At 42.1% G+C, this 20969-nt stretch overlaps 1 protein-coding gene across 2 annotated transcripts in view; it reads left to right on the top strand.

Annotated features, from left to right (window-relative positions):
• Positions 1 to 20969, top strand: part of LOC113069352 (band 4.1-like protein 1) — a 126005-nt gene that overhangs the window by 74805 nt on the left and 30231 nt on the right. For both annotated transcript variants that reach the window (XM_026242362.1, XM_026242361.1), the window contains 2 exons: positions 2281 to 2393; positions 2506 to 2667. In XM_026242362.1, the coding sequence (XP_026098147.1) occupies positions 2292 to 2393; positions 2506 to 2667 (264 nt within the window). In that variant the 5' untranslated portion in view covers positions 2281 to 2291. The remainder of the gene's footprint in view (positions 1 to 2280; positions 2394 to 2505; positions 2668 to 20969) is intronic.

The raw sequence follows: 20969 nt of genomic DNA, 5'->3' as shown, positions 1-20969 counted from the left end.
TATACACTGCTATTATCACTATACTATAAATGTTAACTGAGCCAGTGGATTTGAAACTTGTGTATGTTTGGGTCTGGTGAATGAATTAAATACACTAATGTTCACTACTGTTCACGAGATGAAAGTTGAACTCACGGTGTGTATACAGAGCTATATAATGTATTTTAATCTTACCAAATATGTAAATGTACAAATTACTTATTTTTCGAAAATGTTTGCATTATTATAATTATTTTTTATATTAAATATTTACCTCGTGAGACATGGGCTTCGATTTATCTTCAGAAGTATCCATTTCTCAATTGTACACATACATCAGTCTGTTTCATCGTTATTTTCACAACATATTTTATTATTTTACACAATAAAAAAAATACATGACTAATTTTAATATCTGTTTAATCTGATAATTAATGCAAAAGAATAACAATATACATGGCTGCTCATAGACAGATAATGATTTATGCTGCAGATCTTTCACAAAACAAATAAACATAGATAAAAACACACACACATGAATGCAAACAGTGATATTTTATTTAATGCAAACATACCATAATTATATTACGTTTAATTGTACAGTTAGTTATCAAATAAAGTTAATAAAACAGGGTTTATCAGAAATCTCTGTGCGTCTTGTTTGACAGTCAGAAACATTGATCATACATGACAGTCAGAACAAAACCAGGTCTTCGAAAATGAAACGTATTGCATATTTGAGAGGTTTGTGTTTGAAAGAAGAAATCCCTGTGGACCTGACCTGACGCTGATCCGCATAATCAACAGAAGAATAAACAATCTCCGTGTTGTCTCTTGATGAATATCCACACAGAGGTACGTAAAATGTAGGGAGGATGTTTCCCCATGTTTTTGATATACCCACTATCCGCTGTTAAATTTGAAAATCATACATTTTATACATCTATCCACGTTACTTATGTGAGTTTCCCTTACAGTCCATGCGAGCCTCGCAAGACTGGAAATAAGTATGCACACACTCGCGTCGCTGAAGCTTACCGGCGCCATCTTGTGCACCTAGCCCATTGTTTGTGAATATCCTAGTGGTAGCACATTATGGATCCCAGTTTTCTGTCCTAGTTTCTAGTCCTTAGTTCCTAGTGGGGATGTGCTGAATTAGGCTTTTGAAACAGTGAGACTTTTAAAACAAACTGCGTTGATGCTTTGAAGCTTTTGACACAGTGCTCTACCCCATCATCTGGTGATCAATAAAAATTCTTACACCAACTGTATCATTTTAGATGTTTTGTTCAATGGGATGTTATTGTAAGGTTATTGTAATTGTCCATTTACTAAGCATATGTGTCATAGCAGGGTGGCATGTGTGTGTGCAGCGATAGAGTTTCACAAATTTATTGTATTTTGCACAATACAACAGCAATCTTTTCTTAATTTTTATTTTCATCAAACTTGTGTCTTTTCAGATAAATAGAATATTTAATATGCCAATAAATAACCTACATAATTTTTATTGCACCATTTTTGTGTCTTTCTTACAAAGCAATTACAAACATGAACATTGTTAAAAAACAAATACAAAGGCAGTTATTGCATTTAAAATATTTTGCTATATTTTCTTGCCAATATGTACTATTGTATATGTATACAGTACTATGGTTAACAACTATGATACACGACATAAAAAAACACTACATACATATTGGCATGCTGACTGATTTGATTATAAAATTGCACTAAATCTATCATGGGTATGGGACAGTGTAAATGACGCGCTTTGTATTTGAGCCTGGCGTGATGTGTCAGTGGGGTAACAAAGCTTCGTTTTCACAGGTCATGTTACAGCCTCATTTCAAGCAATGCTCCAGAACACTTTTCGTGTGTCAAAAACTCAAAACGTGTGTAGACACTAGGTTTCGATCAACCCATCCCTAGTTCCTAGTCATAGTTTTGTCTTGCCTATTTAATTTCCTGTGTTACCTGATTCTAGTCTGTTTATCTTGGATTATCCCTTTACCTTTCTGTTTCGGACCGTGTTTGCACCTCGCCTGGACTAATGCTCGTGGTATTGGATTTACGTCTTGTCAAGGCCTCTGGATAATATTTGCTGTAGACTGACTTCAGCCCATTTTGAATTACTCTTTTGTCTTACCCTCAATATACCTGATGCCATTGTCAGAACCTTGCTTGTTTTATGATCACACCTTTAAATAAAAGCTTTGTAGATCCATACATCTCACATCTCAATTGCCCTGTAACAGATATGTAGTGAACAATGTAATAAATAACCTTTTTTCTTTTCAGGAAAGGTGACTATGAGGACTGAGACAGGGCCTGGGACTGAGGTGACACCCCAACATGAGGGCACTGAAGTTACCATTCCAGAGTCAGGCTCAGATGGTAAAACGGCGAAAGAGGTAGGGAAATGTTTTAAATGTCCAACTAATTTTTTGTTTTTTTGCAATTTTTTAAAAATGTAATATAAACTGATATAATGTAATATAAACGTATAATATGTACTGATTATAGGATGTCAATCCTTATGATGACACTGAAGATGTACATGATGCATCAGACAGAACAACATCCAACAAGAGTCCAAGATCCCCTCAAAAAGGCTTAAAACGGTCCAAGACTGTTCCCTTTAAAGTCACACTTTTGGACAGCTCTATTTATGAAGAGAACATTGAGGTAAGTGAAAGAGTTGTTTCAATGGTGTCAGCATGACACAATTGTCTTTATGCCTCATGTGAAATCCTAAGAACCCTTTAATAAGCTCATAAATGAACTGTTTTTGTCACTGACATCTTTGACTGGAATCATATCTAAACTGAAACTGCCATAGGTTATTGTAAAATATACTTTCCCTCACAGTGATGTTTTAGTGTACAAACTCCAAAAAAAAGTATTGGAATTGGATTTTGAACCTTTCTCCATTCTCTACCTTTGTTAAACTGACAAAAGTATAAAGGAAATATTTCCACTGAACAATTTGATTGTGCTTTGTAAATATGAAAACCTGTTTGAGTCTTCATAACAATTGGAACATCAAAGTGCACTTCCCAAGGGAAGTCATGGCCTAGTGTTTAGAGAGTATGACTCCCAAACCTAGGGTTGTGGGTTTGAGTCTCGGGCCGGCAATACCACGACTGTGGTGCCCTTGAGCAAAGCACCGAACCCCCAACTGCTCCCTGGGCGCCTCAGCATAAAATGGCTGCCCCCTGCTCCGGGTGTGTGTTCACTGCTGTGTGTGTGCACTTTGGATGGGTTAAATGAGCACAAATTCTTAGCATAGTCACTTTCACTTCACTATTGATACTTAACTCATACTGCGGCTGCTAATACGCTATGAGGGAAAACTGTGCAGTGTAACTCTTCGTGCAGTGAATTCGTGCCGGCAATACCACGACAAACCGTGGTTCACTGCAAAACTCAGACAGCTCCGTCAGGCCAAAGAAGATGCTTACAGGAAGGGGGACAATGTCTTGTATAAACAGGCTAAATACACACTGGAAAAGGAGATCAAAGTGGCAAAGAGGAATTATTCTGGAAAAATAAGGACTCAGTTCACTTCCAACAATTCAGCATCAGTGTGGAAAAGTCTGAAAGAGATTACCAACTACAAGACACCACCCCCCAGCACAGTGGAGAATCAACGACTGGCAGACGATCAGAACAAGTTTTACTGCAGGTTTGAAAGAACACCCATCACCTGCCCTGAACGCCTACCCACACAACCGTTCACACCATTCACAACTCCTGCAACCCACCCTGAACACCTCTCCAAACAACCGTTCACACCATTAACAACTCCTGCAAACCATCCTGAACACATCTCCAATCAAGCGCTCTCACCATTGACACCTCCTGCACCCCCCCTCCCCCTCACCTGCAATACAGATCAGCGAGGATGCGGTGCGCCAGGTCTTCCGGAAGCAGAAAAGGAAAAAAGCACCAGGCCCAGATTGTGTTACACCAGCCTGTCTGCAATCCTGTGTTGACCAGCTGGCCCCCAACTTCACAAAAATCTTCAACAGATCACTGGAGCTGTGCGAAGTCCCTTCATGCTTCAAACGCTCCACCATCATCCCCATCCCAAAGAAACCCAAAATTACAGGACTAAATTACTGCAGGCCTGTGGCTTTAACATCCATAGTCTTGAAGTCATTTGAAAAACTGGTGCTGGCCCACCTGAAGGACATCACCGGACCCTTGACAGACCGGGGACTTATGTGAGGATCCTTTTTTGTGGACTCCAGCTTGGCCTTTAACATGATCATCCCAAACCTCCTCCTGCCCAAACTAACTCAGTTCTCTGTGCCCACCTCCATCTGTTAGTAGATCAACAGCTTCCTGACAGACAGGCAGCAGCTAGTGAGGCTGGGAAAATACACATCCAGTACCCGTACAATCAGCACCGGAGCTCCCCAGGGCTGTGTTCTCTCCACACTGCTCTTCTCCCTGTACACTAATGATTGCACGTCTAAGGACCGCTCTGTCAAGCTCCTGAAGTTTGTAGCTGACACTACACTCATCGGCCTCATTCAGGACGATGACGAGTCTGATTACAGACAGGAGGTTAAAGAGCTGGCTGTCTGGTGCACTCTCAACAACTTGGAGCTTAACACCCTAAAAACAGTGGAGATGATAGTGGACTTCAGGAGAAACCCCTCTGCACTCCCCCCACTCACAATCATGAACAGCATTGTGACTGCAGTGGAGTCATTCAGGTTCCTGGGCACGACTATCTCTCAGGACCTGAAGTGGGACATTCACATTGACTCCATTGTGAAAAAGGTCCAGCAGAGGTTGTACTTCCTTCACCAGCTGAGGAAGTTTAACCTGCCACAGGAGCTGCTGAAACAGTCCTACTCTACAATCATTGAATCCATCCTCTGCACTTCAGTAACTGTCTGGTTCAGCTCAGCTTCTAAATCTGACCTCAGAAGACTACAGAGGGTTGTCCGGACTGCAGAGAGAATCATTGGTACAACCATCCCTTCTATTCAAGAACTGTACTTATCCAGAGTGAGCAAAAGAGCTGGAAAAATCACTAATGAACACTTGATAATAACTGTGGAACACACTACACTTTATATTTATTTACACATACACTTATTTATCTAACACACATACTTAGTATACACTTAATTTTTGCACAAAATATACGTGTACATACATAACTGCTTTTTGTAATATACCTGCCTACAATTGTCAATTTGTATATTGTCATTCCTTATCTACTTATTTGTATTTTTAGTATTTTTTATTCTTTTATTATGTGTTTTATGTTCTGTCACTGTCATTCTGTTGTCCTGCGGAGCTTCTGTCACGAAAACAAATTTCGCGTATGTGTAAACACACCTGGCAATAAAGCTCATTCTGATTCTGATTCTGAATGAAAAAATGAAAGAATGGCTCGGCAGCGGAACTGCATAAGCCTATGGTGACAAAGACTGCCAGAGGGCTATATCTGGCTATATAAGCAGCACTTCGCCATGTAAAAACAATGAGTTTTACAGAATAATTAACTCAAATGATACATAGGGAATTTGAATAATTAATCAGGAATATGATTAATTTATATCTCAGATGACAGTTACATTCAATTTGATTGATTATGAAAAATAGCTCAATTGCCTATACCAATAAATAATCAGGGCACTGTATCTTACTCATTAATATGTCAATATTCCATTCTTCATACCAATTATTGTGATCTCTTACTGTAAATTACTGCAAATCAAACGGTGGTTTGTCCAGCAAACCACTGTTGACCTATCAATTTTCAATAAAGTTATCACGCCTTATAATTCAAGGAAAAATATTCTCTGGCCATGAAAACATTATCCTATCCATATGATAAATTTAGTTTCTAAATTTAACGCTTGTAGCTAAAGATCAGACATCTCAGTGACTCGTAATGTAAGTGGGGTGGAGTCCAAGCCAATCGTCAGTATATGGGTTTTTAATAAATCAACTAGTAATACATCAAACTACAAATCACACAGAGTAAATATGCGTACGACAATACAAACAGTAAGCTTTATACAAGACATAACGGAATCCAAATAAAAGAGAGAGAGAGAGAGAGAGAGAAAATAGAATGAGATCACATAAGGAGCTCAGGTATGGAAATCATAGTCAGTAACTTTTGGAAGCCAACAACGATCAGATCATAGCAACAATTTAAAGCAGCATTTAAATCTCCATAGAAAACTGATACTTGCATGGCCCAGTGTGCATGGCGTGAGATCGGCGTCGAGCGTGTGAGCTTTGCGCTGTTCCTTTTGAAAACAGCGTGTGTGGTCCTGGAGGCCATGTGACGCGCGTGCACGCTGCACTTGATTTTGGCGTGAGCGTGTAGCACGTGGTCCTTTGTTCTGTCCTCGCGGGGTATTTGAAAGGTTCAACAAACAATGTTCCAGAATTCGTCTTCCTTGTGTGGAGAGGCGAATAGTTGAATAAACTTAGTAAAGAAAAGAAAAGAAACAACAAAAACGAAAGCTTCCAAAGGAGCCATTAAAATGGCTTTTACTCTCAGCCCCTGTGCTGAGGGGGGCTTGCGCTATGAGGCCACGCGGAAGCAACGTTGGTCGCACAGGAGAGCAGCGTGTCCGAGGACCAAGAACGAGAAGAAGAGAGGAAGAGAGTAGAGGCGGACCTTGTTCGGTCGTTCTTATGGCTTGAGATGATCTCCGCCCCTTTTTCGAGGGAACATCCAATGAACGTCCGCGATCTGCAGCGGGGGGGAAAACTTCCTTTGTCTCTGTGGAGACAACCCCCTGATGATTTAGGGCTTCTCCGAATTCATCGGGGAGTTCTAGCAACACTTTAATTCCAGATTAAATACATTTTTCATTACTTTGCTCTAGATAAATGGGTTTGTCAGAACATGATGATCACAACGATACTAAACATAATATGTATAAATGATCAAAACATGAAGTTACATTCAAATGCAGAATTACACATATTTAAAGATTTGATTAACACATGATAACACTGCAGATAGTCCCAATTTATATGGGAAACCTCTAATGCACCGCAAAATCGATAATATACACATTAAGACTACATTTGAGTACATTTTACCATTCTTTTGTAAGGATTAGGTTTCCTGTCCTGTGTAGTCCTGTGTGGTCGTAAAATTTTACGAGCTGCAAGGGACTGGGGGTTGCAGCCCATGGCTCTCTTTGAGAAAGTTGGTGAGGAGAAACAATTCCAATTTATACGCTAGAAAAATTATAATCCTCGCATAACAAGGATTAACCATGGTACACACAAAACATATTCAAAATACATATTATTAATAACGATGAAAGTAAGGGACTTATACGAAAGGTTTCATTTGTGTTCGGGAATGTTTGAGGAATTTGGGGGGGGGGGTTTCAGGTCTCCTTTGAAGCTCGCATGGGTATCGTAAATAATTTAAGTCCAGCCAGGCTGGCGCCAGGCCCAGGCATTTAGTGCAAAAAGGGTTTCATTTCGAAAATCTGAATTAAACACATGAATCGATGATCTGCATATCCGTTACAGCCACAAGATCCATTCATTGATTCATTAAAGGCAGCACTGCTCACCCGTTTCTCCTCTCTCAGCTAGCCTCGGAGAGAGAAACAGCAGAGTCAGGGAACAAAGCAACTAGTTCTGAGCGGTCTCACGCCACCACTGTTCCCGCATGTTTGCTCTCCAAACTGCACTTTGATGCACCACAAAAGGGTAGTGAACTGCATACTCAATGAAACCGAAAGCTCACTAAGAGCATGAGTCTCTGTGTTCTCAGATCACAGACAACCTTCAATGAGGCAGCCCCGCTCTCCCGTTTCTACTCTCGCCTCGAAGAGAGAAACAGCAGATTCTAGGATCTAAGCAACCCGGTCTCATCATGATCAGGCTTGATTCATTTAATGCTGGCAAAGCCCCTGCATCTCTCTCCACACAGCTTTTTGATCTGTCAGTGTGTTTGCACGTGAGGATCAGAGCCTCTCATTTGTTGAGCAGTTCAATCCTTCTAGGTGGACTGAACCAGAATGCTGTCACCAATGATTCAATATTGCTGACAGCTTCGTATTAGAATGCGCCTCTCGTCTGGGCCATGTCCACACTGAGTTAGCACTCGCTAAGACAGACCGCTCTCACTACAAGAGTTTATGTCTCGCTCTGCTTTACTCGTGGCTCCGTCCCTTCCCTCATCCTCTAAGAACAGATCTAAGAGAATGCAGACAGCAAGAACTTTTTATCTACCAGTGTTTACACAAAGATCATTAGTTCTCTTCTAATGAGCGGTATAATCTGTCAGGAGAATGCTGTCATTAATGCTTATCACTGACAGCTTTAGATGTGACATGTCTGGGCAACGCCAATGCTGAGGCAGCACGCACAAGGACTGACTAATTTTGCTGCAAGAGCATTAAGTCTAGTGAATCACTTTTTGAAACCATTTTCAAAAGAGAGCAAATTTCCTCATCTGTTTATCACAAGTGTGGTGGTCCCCAAACGTCCAAGAACACACTGCTACCTAGCCAATGGAAATTGTTCCTGGGAACAGTTCTCGGACAGTACAGGAGGGCTGTAGTCATGCCGCAACATGCGTTGGTCATTCAGCATTTGGCCTCATTCAAAGCTGGAACCCCTCACCCTCTCAAAGCATTTCACAAGATGCTGTTCCTGATTGCCTCAGCGTGTCCGGTACTTCAGCTGGGCCTGCTTCAAATGCGGCCCCTTCATTACTGGCTGAAACCACGAGTTCTGTCCCTTGCCTGGGGTCTCGGGCACCTTTGTGACAAGGTATGCAGAAGGAAGGTGGTCTCAACAGACACTTCCAACACGGGTTGGGGAGCACTGTGCGATGGCAAATCGGCTTTTGTTCCCACGTCTCTCGGCCCCGCCCCACTCGTCACATACCCCCATCGCCCCTCGCAGGCCGGGGGGTACCTGCGGGAACCTGGGGGTAGGACAGACGAGGCGAGAGAAAAGGAGATGGAAGGATGAAGAGCGACAGAGACAAGAGAGAGAGAGAACACTGCACTGGCTCCTTATCAAACATTGTATAGATTTTAAAATCTTGCTTATTAACTTCTATTGAAGTTCTAATCTAAACTCATATCCTACATCAACAATTTTTTTTATACATTTAAAAATGTTTTTAATATTTTTATTTTAGTTTTTATGTTTAAGCTTATATATCTCTATTGTCATAACAGTCTGAGTAATTATGATTCCTGAACAGCTTTGTGAACAAATGTTGATTATGTATCTAGTCAGAAAGAATCATGAGCAAAACCCTTTTAATTTTTGGTATGTCATTTCTTTTCTCCATGCCAAAAAATGGGGAGTGACTGGTAAGGGGTTAAAAGGGTGCTATGGGTGTTTAGAATTGTGATAATACCGTTCAGGGACATCCTGAAGTCTGAAGTCTGTAGGACTTGGCTCTGAACTGCCAGTTGTTTTCGTATCACTGGCATTTCAGCCTCGATTTCGCCTACATGTTGCCTAACAGTGGCCAGATTAACCATGTTGGCAGTGTTCATGCCGATGTTGAACAGGGTTCCTACAGCCGACGCAGCCCCCAGAAGGGTGTCCAAGAATAGTTTGAAACGCCGGTTGTACCCACTTAATTCTGCCTGGGTTACAGTCATTTTCTACATTTGTTACAACATGTGTTTCACATCTGCTTGGGCATGGGAGAGGAATTCTCGAGCCCAACGGCCTCCAGCCCAAGTGGTTTGAGCAGCTGAGGGGGTGTAGTGAGCTCTGACAACATCACAGGGGTCAAATCGGACATAAACCCTTCGGGTGTAGATTTTGCAGTTTGTTATCAATAACCCCTGTTATTTACTGAGTACTTTCCCGTAGGCTGGTCCTGGTGACACAACCTCCAGCTGGGGCATGACCCTGATTATGCAGAGACACAAGGCAGCAAGTCTGAGCATCCTCCTGGTAATAGAGCAGAAAGAAGGAACAATTAGCGGCGAAGACCATGGTTTGGTTGGAGCGCCTTACTTGGTTACTAACGACTTTTACGACAAGTTACGACACTTCTGGTGAAGGGAAGTCAATATTTATTTGGACCTGGATCATTTAAAGGAGTTCCTGACAGGGACTAGAAGGGAAAGGAAGTTATAGCAAGGGAAGAAAGGAAAAACACAAAGAAAAAGGAAAAATACAATAAAAAGGGACACAAGGACACTGACTGAGGTTAAGAATTTAAACCGAGTGTCACATGTGTGGGGCGACTCATCTCCACTAGGGGTTAGTCCTAGCAGTGCTGTGGAGGAGTGTGTGTAGGTGTTGTGCAAAACCAAACTATATGTTTCATTAAAAGGATAGTAATAACTAGGGGGTATAGAGCATGCTGTATAGGGGTATAGATTGTTTGTCTGTGTCAATTGGTTTGATCTTCCCCCTTTTCCTGTCAGTTGGAGCCCTGATGCCTCTTTATCTGGTTTTGATGAACACATCGAAGGACTGGCTCGCTGCACCCTTGTCTGATTTAGATCCGATAGGCAACAGGTGAGAGCTTGTCCACAATCTTGTAGGGTCCTGTCCAGTGAGGTAGGAATTTCTTTGACAGGCGATGGGGAGCGTTCTCTCTTGGTTGGGCGAAGCTGTAGTACCACACTCGGTCTCCGACACGGAGTTCCTGGTGAGAGGCCTTTTGGTCATAGTAGGCTTTTAGACCTTCTGCGCTTCTATGGGGGTTTAGTTGTACGAAGGCAAAAGTCGCTCTCAGGTGCTGATGCAACTCTTCCAGGTACTGGTGAGTGGTGTAGGCAGTGACAAGGTTCATGTCACCAGGTTGGTACAGCAGGTGTAACGGTAGTGTAATTTGCCATTGATGGCCATCAGTACCAGAGGAAGCTTGACATCCCAATCCTTTTGATTGGCAGACACATACTCCTTCAACCTGCTTGCCACCATCCTGTTGACTCGTTTAAACTGACCTGAGGAAATTGGGTGATGGCTTATATGAAGCCTGGCCTGTATGCCCAGGAGTTTCCATACTTCCTGCATGACTTTGGCGGTAAAGTGGTTTCCTCTGTCAGAGTTGACTCTTAAAGGCAATCCAAATCTTGAGAAGGTGTGGTGCATTAACAGGCAGACTGTTGTTTCTGCTGTGACGTTAGGAGCTGGGAGACACTCTACCCACTTTGTAAATTTGCAAACCACGGTGAGGAACTATTTGTTACGTCGTGTCGACCGTGGCAGGGGTCCCAATCTATTTGGAGGTCCGACCATGGGAAGGTAATTCCCTTCTGTTGTAGTGGCGCTCGTTGGTTTAGATTTGCTGGTGGGAACTGGCAACACACCAGGCATCCTTTTACATATTCCACAACATCTTGCTGTATGCCAGGACAGTACGCCACTTGCTTGAGCATTTCGTAGGTGGCCTTGGTACCATGGTGTCCAGCGCATGGTGCATCGTGGGCATGTGTCAGCATCATCCCCCTTTGGCCCTGAGGAACTATGTGCTTTGCCAAAGTTAGGGGCTCAGGGACATATGTGAGAATGCCGTCTTTGAGATGCAGCATGTGCTTGATTGAGTGAAGTTGGTGGAGATCAGATGAATTGGATAGGTCAGAGGTTTCTGCATATTGTTATGATTGAGGGCCAAATTTGAATTGTTGCGGTGGGCAAGGGTCATTGTTGAGCCAGACCACACCAGCTCCAGGTTTTAAGTTGCCCTGTTGATTGTAAGAACTGCAGTCGACATATGCTGTGGACATACCTGCACACACATTCTCCTTGAAGTAGGCATTTTTTTCCAGAGTTGTCATCCACACTGAAATGTCTGATGATATTACATTTGCCTCACTGTGCGTGTGTAAACCTCACTGAGATGATCAAGTTTTATGCAATTATTCTGGCATTCAATTTAATTAGGGACATATTTCACCATTTACTGTCGTTATCACTCAGAATTTTTCTGTTGCAACTACCCTCATTGCAAACGCAACTACCCTCATGTTTTGGCCGGAAGACCGGAAGACCAAAACGAGAGGAAAAGATGCTTTTCCAACAGGAACGTATTAATGCGGACAAGGCTTTAGGAATTATGAAAACAGACAACCAATTGCAAGCTGGCAACACAGTAGGCTACCCAGGCATTTTTAGCTTCTTATCAAATGTTACTACCCTTCTACTTTCCCCGCAACCAACAACTACAGCAGCCGAAGCAAGAACGAAGCTACTTCTACTTGCAACACTGGCCTGCACATCCCAATATTTCCATCCTGTAACTTCTAACCCCCTTTTTCTTTTCAGTACTCCAGCTCACGTAGCAGACATTAGCATAATGCTGCCTCTGCTAGCAGTGCAAGGCTACACAGGTTCTTTAAGACATCACAGCCCCTTCCCACGACCCCACAGCTACAGCAGCTGAAGCAAACGTGAGGCCGCCTCCATTCGTAAACATTCATGAGCATGCCTCCGATAGCGGTGCAGACCCATCCACACCCCTTTTCCTACAACCCCCTCCCCTCTCATGGCCTGCAGCCCCACAGTCTAACCCTATTGCGAAGCCGCCTCCGCTTACGGTACAGGCCACGATGCCAGCCATTCACCCTCTCTCTCCCCCCTTTTCTTCCACTGCCATAAACGTCCCAACTCCCAACCCGTCTCTCCTCCTCCTCCTCTCATGCTCCCCTTTACTTCTCTATGTTCCGCCACACCCTAACCATCCTTCCGGTGCAGCAGACCCACGGCTCCCTTCGGTCGCAGTATGAACCCCCTGTCTGAGTTATGTTGCATGCTCAATGGCAGCCAGGGATCTCCCTCCCGATGTGGCAGAGCCACTGGCTCTCTACAGTCACAGTGAGAACCCACCATCAGATGCATCAAACTGCGCCAGGTACTCAGCTGCAAGAGGGACTCTCATTCCCGATGCAGCAGAGCCGCAGCTCCCTTTGGATGCAGCAAGAGTCCCTCATTTGATATCCGGCATCGTGCTCCTCTCATGGCTGCACGGACCGCTCATCGAACACTGCACAGGCTCTCCCCGTCGCCCTGCACTTTCTTTCTTCTCAGCACACATATTTTGGGGGGTAACTATATTTAGCTCTCTAGCTGCTGTCCTATGCCTTTAAGCTTCTTTTGGGGAATTCTTTGGCTTCAGGCTATGCCTTGGGCCCCGGACCCCTCCCCCAGGACAGCAAGCCAAAATATGCTTACTATTCACTTTCAGATTAGATGTAAGGGTGAACTTGTGAAATGTTTTATTAACAAAATTCGGGAGGACCATGTTCTGTAGGCATCCTCTTTAGCCTGACGAAGATGTCTGAGTTTTTTTCTGTAAACCATGGCTTATCATTGTTGAATGTTAAATAAGTCCTGGTAGGAATGCAAATATCCTCACAGAAACTAATATAGGATGTTACAGTCTCTGTGAGTTCGTCCAGATCGGTGGTAGCAGCTTCAAAAACACTCCAATCAGTTAGGTCAAAACAAGATTGTAAATCCTGCTCTGTTTCACTGGTCCATCTCTTCACAGTCTTTACTATGGGTTTAGCAGATTTAATTTTTTGCTTGTAGGATGGTATAAGATGAATCAGACAGTGATCAGAACGTCCCAAAGCTGCACGTGGAACAGAGTGATATTCATCCTTTATTGTGGTGTAACAGTAATCCAGTATATTACTGTCTCTGGTGGAACATGTAACATGCTGTCTGTATTTTGGAAGTTCACGGGAGAGATTGGCTTTATTAAAGTCCCCAAGAATGATTAAAACAGAGTCCGGGTGTTGTTGTCCTGTGTCTGTGATCTGATCAGCGAGTTTCTGTAAAGCTGAGCTCACGTGCGCTTGTGGAGGAATGTAAACACTGACCAGAATGAACGAGTGAAACTCCCGCGGCGAATAGAATGGCTTGCAGTTAATGAAGAGTGTTTAGAGGTTTGAGCAGCACATCTTCTTTAACACAGTTACATCTGTACACCAGCGTTCATTGATGTAAAAGCATGTCCCGCCGCCGCGCGATTTCCCCGTTGATTCTGCGTCTCGATGCGCTCTAAACAGCTGAAAGTCCGGAAGATGGAGCGCGCTGTCCGGTATGGCGTCATTCAGCCAAGTTTCCGTGAAACACAGAGCAGCAGAGTGTGAGAAATCCTTATTTGTCTGAGAGAGCAGAAGGAGTTTGTCTGTTTTGTTAGGTAGAGAGCGGAGATTTGCCAGATGGATGCTAGGCAACGGCATTCGAAATCCGCGCTTCCTGAGTCTGACGAGCGCTCCCGCTCGCTTCCTCCGTCTGCGCGTCATGAAGCGCTCTGATCAAGCGTCGCTGCTCCTCCGATAACAACGTTCAGTAAAACGTCTGAATAATTTAAATCCGGTAAAAGATCTTGTGGTGTGTTCTGCCGAATGTTCAGCAGTTCATCCCTGGTGAAACTGATCATGTTTGTTAAACAAAAAACAGTAAAAACGAACAAAAACAGTTACAAACACTGGAGAGCCAAGCACTGAAGCAGCCATGTGCGGCGCCATCGAGTGAATGAGACTTTAAGCCTAAGAAACTCAGAGAATAAAACTCTTTTTCCTCCATACCTTAACCCATTAACGTTCAATGATCCTAATCTAAGAATCTGCATGGCAGGGAAGATGGATAAAATCAAATGACAGAAAAGAAAAACAACTATTAGGATATACCCCACACGTGTGCACACATGTGCTTTATTTTTTCCATTTTGACAATTTTGCGTTTTCTTTCTGAGTTTTACGTACGTTTGTTAGAAACTTTTTCAGTCAAAATCGTTTCTGTTTTCACCACGGATTTTATAAACTTATTAACATCTGGGAAATATTTTGCAACATCAACTTTTTTCCCTTTAGTTAAATCCAGAAAAGCATTTAATTCTTCGACAGAGTACACCTCCTCCACCGCCTGACTACAATCAATCTCAGAGAAAACCGAACAATTGTCACTATCCTCCAAGTCTTCATCACTGTTTTCACTCTGCATAACCACATTATTCTGTAGCACGCTAACACTCGCAACCTCTTCAACATATTCCTTTTCCTCAACAACATCCACTACATCCCCCAAAACAATCGCGCCTACAGCATTATCACCAGCTCGCATAGATGAAATAAACTCACTCACCTCCGACTTCAATCATTACATCCTTTGCGACTATGGGCTTTTTTTCTTTATCTTGACTTTCGCTTCTTTTGCTTTGCACTGTTTGCTTATCTATTTCGTTCTTTTTAGTGATGTGTCGTTCGTGAACGAATCGTTCTTTTTGAACGAATCTTTTAGGTGAACGAATCGTTCTCGTTCACGTAATCCACTGACTCATATTTCTCGTTCAGTGAAGTTCCTCCCTCCACAGCAGTGCGGCGCTATAAGCAGCGCATGCGCAGCTCAGTGCACCGGGTAACAACTGTTTCATCCTGTCAAAGAATTACTCAACCTCGAGCCAATAGCCTTCGAGTATGAGATGTGACAGAGTATTTGATTTGTTGAATGTAGTGAACGAATACGCCCTTCAATGAACAAGTTTCATATGAGTCTGAACTAGATCTAGAGATCTTATCGTTCGTGAACGAAATGACTGAACTGGTACCCATGTCGTTCTTGAATGAGTTGAATGAGCTGATACATAGCGTTCGTGAATGAAATGACTGAACTGGCACACATGTCGTTCGTGCACGAGTTGAATGATACATCTCGTTCGTGAATGAAATGACTGACCTGATGGTCAGGGTATATTCTGGCAAACAGTTTACCAATCACGTTTCTCAATCGGCAAAGCACATGTCGTTCGTGCATTAGTTGAATGATTTAGTAAATCTCGTTCGTGAATGAAATGACTGAACTGGCACACATGTCATTCGTGAACGAGCTGAATAAATGGATACATGTCGTTCGTGAATGAAATGAACTGGTACATAGCTTATCTCGTTCGTGAACGAAATGAATGAGAGTAAACCGGGTCAGTCTGCCATTTAGCATGTCAATCTTGCAAAAATGCAAAGCTCAGTTATAAGTACTGTATTGTGCACATACGCTTGTTTTGATATTTAGCAACTCCACGTTTAATCCACGATTGATGAATGTGAATATATAATAAACAAACTGTCTGACCAAACAATTAAAATGCTATTTAGGCAAGAAAACCTTGTGCTTTGTTCATTTGAACAACTTAATTAGACTTTATATATTGAATGCGATTATACACACATTTTAATAAAGCCAGATCAGTTTTGTAACAAGTGAATACGTTCGTTGACTTAAGACATAACAACACAATACACTTTTTGCTATCTGCTGGCTTATTTTGTGTAATACGAAGAAATGGTCACTGAACGAATCAGTGAACGATTCTGAATGAATCATTTTGGTGAACGAACTGAAAATGAACGAATCACTAGAAAGAATCATAATTTCCACCACTAGTTCTTTTCATTTTCTGATTGTATCTTATGCGGGCACATCTTTTTTTCATCTTTTAAAAACACCACTACTGCCTTGTTCATTCTGGATGCTGATGCTATATTTTCGTGCCCTACAATCTCGCCCATTGCTAACAGTACATCTTCTATGGTAAAACCTTGATCCGAGAACACTTTACACCCATTTTTGATTGATAACCCCGCGTTTCTCTCGCCTGGGAGAGACGCCATGGCCTTAATGAAATCAATAAATTACCCCAGTTTTTTTGTATTTTTCCCCCTTTTTCAAAACCATAAAATAAGTGATAAACCAAAAAAAAAAAAAAAAACCACAGAAAAAGAAGTTTAAACTTGAAAACTACTTCAAACCGTGCCACTCTCACCCCCACACCACCCTTCCGCTCCCAGAGAGAGAGAGAGAGAGAGAGAGAGAGAGAAAGAAAGAGAAACTAGTCTAGGGCTATTCTTAAAGGGGGGGTGAAATGCTCGTTTTCACTCAATATCCTGTTAATCTTGAGTACCTATAGAGTAGTATTGCATCCTTCATAACTCCAAAAAGTCTTTAGTTTTATTATATTCATAAGAGAAATATAGTCTGTACCGATTTTTCCCGGAAAAACACGACCGGCTGGAGGCGTGACGTGTGGGCGGAGCTAAATGATCACGAGCGCCAGTAGGCTTTTTGCGTTGAGAGCATGTGGAAGCTGTGACATTACCGTGAGGGAAAAACCATCATCCAAAACAAACCATGGCTTACAGTCAGATTCAGCCGTTTATTTATGATCTAGAATCAGATCCCGAGGCTGAAACTGAACGAGAGCAGCAGCAGCAACGACTTGCTCGGAGGGGGGCTCGAACCCGGATCTCCGGCATAGGAGGGGACGCACTAACAAGGAGGCAGAGATATTTGAAGCAGTTTTACTCACCGCCTGCGGTTCCAACACACGATTGTGACCCTTTTTCGTTGGGATTGCATCATCCTTAAGAAATAAAGGATACACAAATCCGTCGTCAAACTGGGCCTTGTTTGTAAAACAAGCATCTTCGCAGGGAACAAACAAAAACACTTGCACAACTCAGTTGATGCTCTGTAAAAATAAACTCCATCCACTGGTCCCTTAATGCTGTTTTTTTTGGTAATCTGTGCAGGGTTGTCTTGCCCTGGCAACCAAAAACACACTTCTTTTGTGACTTTTCGCGACGCATTCGCTCTGATCAGTGAATCGCTCTGATCAGTGAATGTCTGTTGTGCTCTCAGTGCTCTGCTATACGGGAGCGCGCGCTCTTCCGGCAGAAATGCCCTTAGGACCCATATAAGGAAATTCCGCTCCATCTAACGTCACACAGAGCCATACTCGAAAAAAACTTTCCGAAACTTGTGACAAACCGGAAGGAGTATTTTGGGAACAAAAATACTCCTTCAAATGTACAACTTAATTTTTGAAACTTTGTCCATGTTTAGCATGGGAATCCAACTCTTTAACAGTGTAAAAAACTCAGTATGCATGAAATAGCATTTCACCCCCCCCTTTAAACTTGGATTTCATTATATTGAAGTACAAATCCAAACACCAGAAACGTTATGCATTTTATGAATAATGAAATGTTATGAAAAGTATGCATTTTATTTATTCACATTCGGTATGGTTGAACTAATATTTTAGTTCACAACTTTAAGTTCCGTTGTTAAAAAAAAAAAAAATGTTTTATTGGCTAATGATTCATAAACCTTCAGTTGTTATGCTCTAAAATCCATGCCATTAGTAATTTCACAGTATTTTCACTTCCTAAATCACTAACCTTTAAAGTAACAATTCTATAATGGTCAAAATTACTCAGGCCAGTGGTATTTTTAATGACATTATTTTATTATAAAATATGCTAACGCTGAATGTGAACAATGTAAGGGAAACAGGTCAATTTAGCTCAAAGGGAATCATTTAAGATTTTAAAGGGAATTTGAACAGAATCACTGTTTCACGGCTGTTCACGGAGACGCGCCTGCGGTTCAGTGAACAAGCCGTTTAACATCAAATCTGCGCTGGATACTAATATCCAAACTATAGTGAAAACACTATCAATTAGCACAGTAACAAGATCGGCAGTTTAAGACATTAACTTGTAAGCACAAAACACAAGATACTTCTCTTTTCAATATGAATAAGGCTTTATTAGATAAATCTAAGATATATAAACTAATCTAACACAAACGCACGCACACACACATTCACACAAGTTGCAGGAAGGTCGAAAGTTAAGGAAAGATGAGTTTAAGAGAATGGAAATATGGAATCCCAAGTTTACAGCAATACGTTAAATTGCATAGACATGAACAACCATCAATCACGTAATTAGCCCTTGCATTGAGTTCCTCAATGTGACTAAAATTATATTAGATACACCAGCACAACAAATATCTGGGGATACGTTGCCTTAGTTTCCTGTGAAAGGGACTCCCGTTGAAAGGGGTATCCCGGTGTCGCTGATTGGCTGGAAGTTCAGTAGTGAAGTGACGTCTTGGGAAGCCCGTGGTTGTTGGGCGTTGGCTGAAAGTGCAGAGTCGTGCGCGCTGGTCGAAGTTGAACGGGCATCCGAGGTCAGGCGTCGGAGACTCGACGTTACAAAACTTAACTCAGAACAAGAAACTCTCAAACGGAAAAGAAAAGAAATAAAGTTTGACGAGACTAGGTTGTGTTCCTTCTCATGGTGGCATAGTAGCAGCAGGCAGGCACGCTGGAACCGCGCTCAAAGAACAATGATGACTAACCGCATGGCTAGATGTTACAAGCTAAAGCTAGGTAGCAAAGCTACAAGCTAAAAGCTAAGAGCAGGCATGACTAATAGCATGACTGATAGCACGAGCAAGGCTGGAACTAAAAGCAGACTAAAGGCCCTCATGACTGATAGCACCAGCAATGCTAGACTAAAAGCAGACTAAAAGCCGACATGGCTAATAGCAGCAGCTAGGGACTAAAAGCCCGCATGACTGATAGCACAAGCAATGCTAGACTAAAAGCAGACTAAAAGCCAACATGGCTAATAGCAGCAGCTAGGGACTAAAAGCCCGCATGACTGATAGCACAAGCAATGCTAGACTAAAAGAAAGGCATGACTGATAGCACAAGCAATGCTAGAACTAAAAGCCAAATTTCATGGGGTCCAAAGTATTTAAAACTTCCTTGTTGGCCACCCCTCAAATGTTGCCTTGACCAATCAGATATGGTCTGGGGTCTGGGGTCATAAATCATTTGTTTATCTTACCAAGCATGTGGTTCTTGCCTCACAGGGTCTAATTTTGGACATGATTCCTATAACATGATTATGATATATTTTACAAATAAATGATTGTCAGGACAATATCAAGCAAGAAAATTTGATTATGTCAATACTAGACATGACTATGTATCCTATAGTTATCAAAAGACATACACAATTAGTGATTATACATGATAGTCAAATGTGTGGGTTACACATAAATGAATATGGAGTTAAGCAATGGAACGATTCATTTACAAGTCTTTTTGAGTTCATTCTGGTCCATATATAATGTATAAAAAGCAGTTTCTTTGCCATTCTCTGGCAAAGGGACTTTTCTGTGAAGACAAAGGTTTAAAGCCCTTCCCCCTTAGGAATTTCAGTCTGGTTTTGCTGGCCGGGGGGAAGTCAATGCAAGTATTTAACTTGATCTCCTGGGTTTACATGTGATGTCCAGCATTGCATTTCAATCACGTACAATAAATTTGACAATCTCTTCTTCGAATTAAAATTGTCAATAATTGTTCTATTGGTGTTAATGTTGAAAGCTGTTGTGTGAACAAGTTGGTTGGTTGGTTATCTTGCTTGGTTCTTGTGGCACTAGAACTGATTTATGACTTCCTGAGGAGTTCGGCTCTCGTTTCAATGCACACAGCTATGATAGACTCTTTGATTTGTCTGGTTTGGCTCATTTCTGCTACATATATCCCCCTTTCGATCGGCGAGGTGTTTAGGTGAAGACATCGTCGATCGCTGGAGAAACAAAGGCAGAAGAAGCAGACAAACACAGCAAACAGCAAGACAACACCTCCATGACAGTTACTGTACTGGTGCAGGCATCAGGTTATTTAGGTACACGTGGTTAAGTTCAATTAGTCAATGTAGTTTAGCACATTGAGGATAGTTTAGATCGTCTTGGAAATTGTTTTTATTTTGATTCATCAATCAAATTTTTGGTTAACTTTGTTTGGTTCTTCTAGGTTGTCTTACTTTACATGTTTACCATTAGTTTTCTAGTAATTTCATTTTCAATTCAATGGATTGACCTATCATGCATGGAGCTCTTTAGCTTCCATTCAGTTTAGAGTGGCTGGCGGATATTAGGTGTTGCGAGTCAATCCTAATATCAGACCTTCGACCCTCGCAGGGTGTCTAGGCGTTTCACCTACTCAGGAAATAGGGGAAGGAGAAGGATAGGTAAAAGAAGAACAAAACAAAACAAGGCTGCTGTGGGTTTTCCTAGCATGTGTTACAACTACTATTGAGCTAGGATGTCAGGTGCAGCTAGTGTGTCGTGAACCTTAACTTAGTGTCAGGTGTTCTACCTATTGTGAGGATGGCTGCACGTTT

This window comes from Carassius auratus, unplaced genomic scaffold (assembly GCF_003368295.1).
Source record: "Carassius auratus strain Wakin unplaced genomic scaffold, ASM336829v1 scaf_tig00001591, whole genome shotgun sequence".
NCBI lineage: Eukaryota > Metazoa > Chordata > Actinopteri > Cypriniformes > Cyprinidae > Carassius > Carassius auratus.
This window is presented reverse-complemented; position numbering and strand designations above follow the sequence as displayed.